We start from the raw sequence: 10,023 nt of genomic DNA on the forward strand, positions 1-10,023 counted from the left end.
ATTAACATTCAGTAATTGGAAGAGAGAGGATTATTAATATTCAAAGTAATCAAGAAGTTGCTATGTTGCGTAATATAAGAAACAAAGAAGGAATAGAATTTTACCGGATGGTCAATAGGATAGTAGTTACGTAAGAATCAAGAGATGAATGTTGAGAAGTTATAAGGCTCAAAAGCGATAGAAACAAAATTACAAAAATTTTAAAATTAAAATAAAAATGGAAGAAGCATTTTAAAATTTTTGTAATTTTGTTTCTATCGCTTTTGAGCCTTATAACTTCTCAACATTCATCTCTTGATTCTTACGTAACTACTATCCTATTGACCATCCGGTAAAATTCTATTCCTTCTTTGTTTCTTATATTACGCAACATAGCAACTTCTTGATTACTTTGAATATTAATAATCCTCTCTCTTCCAATTACTGAATGTTAATTTAAATGTCATTATGTAATTATTACGTAACGTATCCACTCGATGAGTATTATATTATTATTGTAAAACGTATATATATTAGTGTAGAGCCATGATGAAAAACTAATTGAAAAGAAATTTCTTCGCTCAATTCGTTCCTTCTTTATTTACCAAATGGCAAAATGGGAATTACATATTTCATTCAATTAGTTTGCCAGTTTTTTTTAAATTCAAATTTCATACATCACTTTTGACATAAAGTGTAAGTTAATGTGTTAGAGGTGATTGGTGTTAGCCTGACCTAGGTTTCATGCTAGTTAGCACTTGTTAGTAAGTCGTACCTATAGCCTTCAGGAAATTGATATTTCGTGTCTACATATTCACAGTTTGAGATATAAATACTGAGCTATTAAGCTTGAAATCCAGAACCAGTGTTTCTTCAAGACTACTATTTAACATCAAACATAGTTACCCAGACTAGCCGTCACATTATAAATTAATTAATAGTAATTTATCAATACTAAAGACTATACAAACATTACATTGATCTCTACCTAGTGATCAGCCAATATAAATAAGTTGATATCTTTGCTTTCTGTTAGAATTATATCTATGAAAGAAAACTAAAACTAAATAATACATGATTCTTGTTATGTAATTTCAATAATAGTAATTTATTAATACACCTATCTATTACCTATTATCATTCATTTATTTAATCACTTATTTTATTTGTTTAAGGTCCAACACCAAGTTTAAATGCAAGTACAAATATGTTACGGTACAGTCGTTTATTAGATCAATTACGTGGTGATCCAGAAACTTTAAGGAAACTACGTCATGAAGTTGAACAATTATTATTAGAACAATTAAATGAACATGGAATTAAATCAGATCAACGTCGTTTATCTACAAATCAACTTAATCAAAAACTAACTATTTTACATAAGGAAAGAGAAAATCTAGCTAGAAAGCATCGAAATTTTATGGAAATACGAGATGTATGTTTTATGATAATGTTTCTTTTTACTAGAATTTTTTTGATTAACAGATTTAAGTACCAGAAGGGGTTTCGTGAACATTATAGTAATTTCAATGGTTGAAATCATGAGTCAGTTGAAGCTAGACCACCATGGAAAACCTGGAAGCACTGCTGAGGAGTCCCACAATAGGACGAAACGGCCGTCCAGTGCTTCCAGGTTTTCCACGGTGGTCTAGCTTCAACTGACTCATGACCTCAACCACTGAGATTGAAGTACATTTAAAATTGTCATATCGATTGTATTCAAATTAGTAAGAAGCCGTGACCAATAGAATTCAATCCATGTCGATTGTAAAATAGTTATCCACCTCAGGTAATAGATGAGAGTGAATCATTATCATGAATTGATTAAAGTTAGACGTTAACATTGTTGAGTACCGGCCTAGTGTTTAGGGTTTAAGTATTCGAGAACGAGACTGAAAGTCCTGGTGTCGATTACTGGTTGCGGAGTATTGAATGAGGAGTTCCATGCTAGGACGAAACAGCCATCCAGTGCTCCCAGGTCTTCAGTAGTGGTCAATGTAAGAACACTTCATGATTTAAAACTGAATGATCTGTTGCTATTTGGACAGATGATATTTCATTATTTTCATTTTCGACGAATCAATGTATTAATTATAGGGACGTATATTTCACTACCAGATCATAAATTCTTAAAATAAGCCATTCTGGTAGGTACGAACCTATTGGTTAGAATCTGAAGAACAATCGTAATTCATTTCGGAAGATATTAGGTGAAATATCTTTTATTCGATATTAGTACTACATTTACATTCATTATTGATCTTTATCGAAATCTAGATTATAGTTTCATCCCATACTTTTCATTATTTTATTTGTTCCGTTTGCATTATAATTCTTATATTTTGCTTCCTCTCTTTCCACCTTACGGACTCCCTCTTTCTCGGTGAAATGTAGTAACTTGGATATATATGTATTCTTTTCCGGTCTCAAGTTGAGTGTAATTGACTGACACTGACTTTAGTCTGTTATAGAATTTATTAAAATGAATTTATTAGATAGTAGATCACAGCGATCAACACAAACTTATTTCATTCAAATGTGATTACTTGATAACTTTTGTAAATAAAATTTATTCTATTCTCAACTAATTTATTGTAGTTGGATATATAAATAACCATTTAAAGTTCCTACAGCAAAAATGTAGCGCAGTGAGATGCTTTGATGTTTCATCAAAATATCCATAATAAATTTGTTTAATAATTTTAGGCATTAAGTCAACACGTTGATCGTTTAGCGCATGCTGCACTCCGTGGTAGTACAATCAGTATTCCAGAAGCAAGACTACGTGCAGAGAATATTCATAAAATGAATTCATCCTACAAACCTGGTTTGCCTCCTCCAGCATCACACAGTCCCGGTAGTTTACGTAGAGCTGGAACTCTTCCATTAGCTTCACAAAGAGTTGATATTACATCTAACTTAGGAGTATCTTTACCAATATTATCTGTAAATAATGAAATTAGAAGAAGTCAATCTACCATGACAGGAATGATAAATTCACCAAGTAAAAAAGGAACAGGATTCTCTGAGGCAAAGTAAACATGTTTTTTAACCTCTCTTTGTTGTGTTACAGTAATTTACGTTGATCATTTATTCACTTGAAATTTTAAAACATTTTATTTATTCACTATTGGGCAAGTCATATTCCAGTTGAGTGCTTTACTCGCTGATTAACTGCTAAGTCTTGAAGTTCTTCACGTCATCCATTTTTTAATCGAATGAAGAACCACAATTTTTTTGTATACCTTGATCTCTTTGACGGTAACAATTTCTGAAGCTGTACAATCGTGTTTATAGGTATTTTTTTACATGTAATAGTCTATAGTGAAACAGTAGAGTTTTACAAACTTATCAAAGATAGTTAAGGTGGAAGTCAATAAAAATGAATCGGCGTTGCATAGCAGAGTCAAGATTATCAAAATATTTCAAGTATGATGTATAATAATTTATCAATGGAAGAATGTTTTTACAATGCAATTCAACTTTTTAAGTATTGAATAAAAAGGATTGTATTATTTAGCAAAGTAATCAAAGATCATCGACAGCTTACGTTACGTAATAGTTTTCGAGGTAATAAAAGGTGAAATCTGTGGAATAAAGAATAATGATAACCGACTACTTAAGAAAGGAATAAAAAAAGAAAAGGGCAATATATTGTAAAATTTGAAGGGGTGCTAAGATCATGGGAGAATAAGTGATTGAACGTGACTCTTCTGTACACAGAGTTTTGTGTTTAGAATGTTGAATTGCTATAATCTGAGCTGTGCAAAAAATTCTTTTGGAGCCAGTTCTTTTTGCTTTTTAGAAGATTTTGAACGGAGATTCACATGGTGGGGTGTTATTTGAATTACTCACGTGTTCGTGAACTGAGCTGTTGTTTTATTTGTGTTGTCCTTTAGATAACCATTCAGGGTGGTGCTCGGATATTCGTTTACCACGTGGATGCTTTGTACGCCTAGTATAATCTAATCCACAACAGCAAGTAAACTGGTAGATACACATTGAGATGGCCCAAAGCGTCAGTTGATCCTTGAAACTTCCCTGAATGAGTTTCTTGCCGGCGAAAATAGTTCGTAACTCTGCTTAATAAAATGTCCTCAAGGATCTGGATAGTCCTTTCATCAATATCTCAGCTTCCGTATCTTCCTAGGATTCGATTTTCAAAAATAAAACTTTCCTTGTGACCTTGGAATTACTTTGAACTTAACGTTACAGTTTTAGATTACTGCCAGTGAGCGTGGGTGGAAAGAGATTCTCTAGAATAGTTCGTCGGATTATATTCAGATCATCGTCAGTAGTCTTCAATGCATATTTGTCCGGCTCTTGAGGATAGAGAATAAATCAAACTTCTCTTCCTGATCAGTGGCACCCAACTCCGCAAGTTCGTACACTGTCCGTTTTAGGTTGGCTTTCTGTATAATTATTATTACTCATTACTTGAAATCTCTTCATTATTTTGAGACATTACTTCATTTTCGTTGACTTCCAGCTGAATACGTTTGACTATCTTTGTTAATGCTGTAAAACTACTCTGTTTTACTACAGACTACTAGATTTTAAGATTATCTATAAGTACGATTGTACAGCTTCAGGAAATGACATAATCGAAAAGAATGTTTTCTTTGCTAAAATGTATCAATTTTTTTCACAACGAATCAACTTACTTTGTTCGTTTTTTTAACCAAATCTATTTTCAAAAATACAAAATTATATTAAGATCAAACCACCTAACTTCTAAACTATTTTCTAATATTTTCTAACAATGAACTTGCAGAAACCAAAAACGCAATAAATAGAATATCTTAGAACATCAGAAACAACAATAACATTTCTTAGTTTCATTTAATTTAGCTTAGTCGACACATTATTATGACATTAGTTGGCAAATCGTATAACAGTAGTCAATAGGTCAAATGGAAGTTTATAACAAAACGAATATGAATATACATATGATTTAGTTACTTGACAGTTATCCAATAAGGATATATGTATTAATACTCCACGAATAATTCCTAAAAGTCACCACTCATTTATTCTTCGTTCGGATGTAACAAACATGATGACCAAGAGTCAAATTAAACTATAACCGTGTTACAAATGATCAGAATACATCAATGTAAGTCAACTAAACTAAGAAAACTCACGCCATGGAAATGTTTCTTTCATCAATCATTTTGTTGCTTGAACGAATGAAGAGTAAAATTATGTTATTTCTCTTCACTTAGACCACGTTTACAAAGATCAAGTCCTCAACTTCAATTTGTTTCAGAAGAAAGTAATTTTGGCAGTAAATTAGCACCAACCATGTTTAAACAGAATCCTACAAATGAATCACAATTACAAATGACTTCTCAAAAATATCCCACCTGTCTACATAACAGTAATAATGATAATAATAATTATAATAATAACAATGGTACTATTCAACAAAAACAAATCACATCTAATTCACCTGAGATTCATTTCAGTCATGATCAACGAGTTGTGACATTTGGTACAAAACCAAATACTACTAATACTACTAGTAATTTATCAGTTGTGCCGAGCAGTGAGGATGATGAATGGGATTCAGAAACGGAAGATTTAAATATTGTTGCAGCTGGAATTAATAAATCTCAACAGTAAGCACGATTTGTATTTACTTCAATGCGTAATTAAGTAGTATTGTAAATCGTGCTAAATAATCGTTTTGATTTCCGTTAATTATACAAATTGAATAGTTGAAATCATGAGTCATTTGAATCTAGACCACCATGGAAAAGCTGTAAGCGCTGGATGGCCTTATCGTCCTAGTTTGAGAATCTTCAGCAGTGCTCATCCACGATCCCACATCGCGAGATTAGAACTATAATATCCACAAACACCTCTCTCTTATTACAATTGTAAAAAGGACATTGTGTTCAACTATCATTTTATCGAAATTAAATGATAGTTGAAAATATCTCTGAAATGGAGTTAATTTGTTCTAACGAGGGCAGGATAGTGATATTTAGTGTTCCTTAGTTGGAAATACTCCGAATTCTTATCGTTTTGGGCATTACAGACAAATAACTGTCACTAATATAAAACAAATTTATGATAATAAATATTAAGTTTTGTTTATTTCAGTGGAGTGTGAAAATGCAACATCCATTCCGCGATTACGTAATTACACATTTACATGAATATAGACTAGATGATAAAGAAAATTCTCATGATTACTTCTCACTGTTCAATGTAAATAATCACAATCACGAATTACGAAATACATGTTATTTGTAATATTGGAAGAAATTTAATAACCCGGACACTTCAACGATCCATATATCTATTCATGTTTTATGAATGAAGATTTGGGAAGATATTCTTGAATAGTCTAAAATCCATCTGCATTAAGATGACTGGATTCGGTGAGTCGGATTGTGCTGGAGTTATCACTCCAGATAAGTTGAAATTAAAATCCACTTCGTTTGATGTTAAGTGGTTAGTTAGTATGAATTTCTCAATCGTACAGGGGATTGTTTGTCCTGTAAGTATTTCAGTGCTCTTATCTCTGTTTGTAACTACCGATTCAAGTTATCAACCTGCTGGAAGACCTAGTTCCTAAGAGATTACTGATACACCGTACTGACTAATGCTAACTAGAATCAAATAATTGTCCCGATACTTTCTATTAACTACCCCCGAACTCCTAATACTCACCTATTTCTTCTACTTCATTTCTAATATTTTACATATTTACTTTTGTTTTCCATGTAAAGATTAACACCGGGATCATCAAATAAACTAACAAATCCCCTAAAACCAATAACATCCTATTATAAATCAAATCACAGTATCAATAATAGTTCTATGCAACAGAAAAACAACAGTCCTCAAGGAGTAAAGTTCACTTCATATAAAAATCCAAATTTAAAAACTGGTTAGTTTCAAATTTTGTAATTTGATTTATGAGTAGTATCTCTCTTGATTTTTTACAAATTTTTCTAGAGATTAATGCTATAAATCTTCATTTAGATCTTCATAGATCTATTGTTGTATCATGAAACCTGTTTGCACACATTTCATCATAAAGTCGATTAGTCGTTACACACATACACACACACTTGAAATTCTTTTTTTTTGTCTAAACACCTTTTTCATCTTATTTCTAATAAGTTTTCATAAATTTATCACCATTTATGTCTAGTTTATAAAAGCGATGGATCAAAGGAAGTAACCGCCAAAACTTAACTAATGGAGGTTTTCACAATTATGTATAGAGAAATATTTCATTACATTAATTATTCTTATCTCGGATGATAAATAAATCTGAAATTTCATCTCATTCCTTATAATTTTCGGTGGGTTTTTTTCAGTTGATGTTATATTTCGATAAGAACAGACCTCTCGGAGTTTGCACAAAGCTACTAAACCAATGAATTATTGTTTCTTTTCTTTTGTAACGATACAACGAATTTACACATCATTGAATTGGCAAACAGATTAAGAGGAAGACAATGAAGGCACTGTAATCTAGCGAAAAGAAGATTGTTTTGATTTTAAGAAATGTATATATATATATATATATACCTCAGTTTAACAGTCTTACTTTCATTGTTTTATAGATGATGAAGATATATTCAGCGTATCATCAATCAACGGTGGTTTAGCCGAAGATAATAGCTTATCTTTAGCCCAAGAATTATCGCCGAGACATCCAGTTAGAGTTAGTCGGTCTTTGGATCCGAGCGTAGCAGCAGCACACGCAGAAATGGCTGCATTAGGTCCTAGGCCAACTACCAGAGTAGGTGGAGTGAGTAGGCAACCAATTACTGCAAAGCACACATCAATCGGAAGCCCAGAATTAAGCAACACCATGGTAACTAGTCTCTGGGGTACTAATTCTAAAGGTAAGTAAGAAAGAAGTGGTATTTTCTGCGATCCCAGTATTCTGATTATGTTCATAGCTTTAAAAATAGTCTATTTTAGGAAGTAACAAGTTTAAGTATAAGCTTATAGATGAACCACATCTCTCATAATCTACTGCTACAAGCTGTATAATCAATTATTACTGAATACGTCCGTTTGTTAATTCAGAATTCCGAATAATGGAAATAACGCTTTCAGTATGGAAGGTGGTTAGCAGTGGAATCTAGGAGTCTCTTTTCGTCCCGTTTGGGATTTTTCAGTTAGGTGCACCTACATCTCAGAATTGATGCTCACTCCGTGTCTCCTACTCAATACCGCTCGATTAAAACTCCAACGCGTTGTTCTCTTAGCTACTGAGTCCATATAGCCAATGCCTTGTTCAATTGGGTGAACTTCAATAAATTTGTATTGGTTGATTGAGTCTTCCCACTAATATTGACGACTTTCATTGATCGATCTCCAAATAGGATGAAATGCGCGTCCTAAATTCCACTGTTAGCCACCATCAATCTCTGTTTATAATACCTGTGACTTCTTTGTATATTCAGATAATCTGCACGGAATGCACATATACCAAAAAGAGACTCAAGCAACCAGTAAAAATGAATTAATGCTTAGTGTATTTTGAAATCCTAGTGATATTAAAAAGACAAACATGATCTTTTATCTTACGTAATTATTCTTCTGATTGTGTTGCTAGCACGATTATATGAAAGATAGTCTGTATTACTGAAAATAATAATCCACTATATGTATATAAGTCCGTCATATTGAACGATTTAGTAAAGTGTTGTATTCTCAGAAACTAACTAGTTTTCATAAACATTGCCAAATATCTAAAGCTTCATCCCATTCTATAAAGACATTATCACCAGTTTCAGACAAAATATGATACGAATTGCATTGATTCATATATAAGAAAATTATGCAAATAATGTATAAGAATGTGAAATTCGAATCTAATTTTCCGGCATCCGTATCCAAGTAATTTAGTTACATAGTATAAGAAGAATCACATTATGGTTGTTACATTGTTTGTGAGTAGTTAACATTTTAAAGATTTTCACATGCTTAACTATCCTTAAAGAGACTCAGTTATTTGTCTACTCTATAAACTAATTATTTATGCCCTAATGGTGGCCCAAATGAGTACATAATTGCTTCAGAATAATGATAGTTTCAGACTAAATTGAATTCAACTGAAGTTGGAGAAAACAATCTGTCTGATAAAACTTCAATCATTGAACTCATTTCAACAATGAACTAAATAATTAAGATTAGAATTCACCGGATTTTACAGCTTAATTTCATCATCATCATAATAATAATTTTTCCTTATCGTTAAAAGTGAAATTCAGCCTATTGAACTTAATTTTGTTCAATGATGTTTAACGTGTGAATTTCATATGCATTTTAGCCGCAAGTCCAATTACTAATGTGATCTCTGTGGCCAGATCTGATGGTGCCTACGATGAGTTCGATTCAGACGATTGACTTTTCAAAGGGATTTCATGAGAACAGTTTCACTCTCTGTCTTTCTAATGAACATTCAGGTATTTCTAAAAACAAGTTCATATTTTTGTCAAAACTGCATAAATACGTTTGTCCGAACAGGCGTTTATGCGTGGAAATTCAATACGTGCATAGAACTGTGATTCTTTCGAAAAATGTGCTTTTTTTGTGATATTGATATATCTCATTGTGGTTGTTTGTTTCTCTTCTAGATTCTGTCTTCCATTTCCTTAATTCTCCATTGTCATTCTGTGTGTTTCGCTTCCTATACATTCTGTTGTTAAAATATTTGTTACGTCCCATTATTTATTCTATATTCGTCAGATTGATGTACGGTATAATCCATAAAGGAAAACCAATAAATAGGACTAACAAGTAATCATTGAAATGAAAATTCCTTTTCTTAGCGCTTACTGTTTAGTTCTGTTGTTCTATTTACGATTTATCACATTAGTTTACATTGACTCATTATCTTCAACATAATACTCTTTCCCACATATGAATGAATAATTAAAAACAACCATGTAACCATGTTAGAAATTAGTTTTCTTTCGCAAATTAAACTGAGTATATCATTTTAGGTAGTGTTTACTATTAGCAATTTACTAGTGGATTATTATTAGTATTATTATTATTATTATT

General features: G+C 32.0%; 1 protein-coding gene across 1 annotated transcript in view; it reads left to right on the forward strand.

Moving 5' to 3' along the window:
• The window catches only part of DZIP1 (Zinc finger protein dzip1), a 32,368-nt gene extending 22,373 nt beyond the window's left edge, over positions 1-9,995 (forward strand). The window contains exons 11-16 of the mRNA XM_051212479.1: positions 1,155-1,414; positions 2,686-3,014; positions 5,205-5,600; positions 6,720-6,880; positions 7,566-7,850; positions 9,287-9,995. Coding sequence (XP_051072664.1) covers positions 1,155-1,414; positions 2,686-3,014; positions 5,205-5,600; positions 6,720-6,880; positions 7,566-7,850; positions 9,287-9,363 — 1,508 coding nt within the window. The 3' untranslated portion in view covers positions 9,364-9,995. The remainder of the gene's footprint in view (positions 1-1,154; positions 1,415-2,685; positions 3,015-5,204; positions 5,601-6,719; positions 6,881-7,565; positions 7,851-9,286) is intronic.
• The last annotated feature ends 28 nt before the right edge of the window (positions 9,996-10,023 follow it).

This window comes from Schistosoma haematobium, chromosome ZW, assembly GCF_000699445.3.
Source record: "Schistosoma haematobium chromosome ZW, whole genome shotgun sequence".
NCBI lineage: Eukaryota > Metazoa > Platyhelminthes > Trematoda > Strigeidida > Schistosomatidae > Schistosoma > Schistosoma haematobium.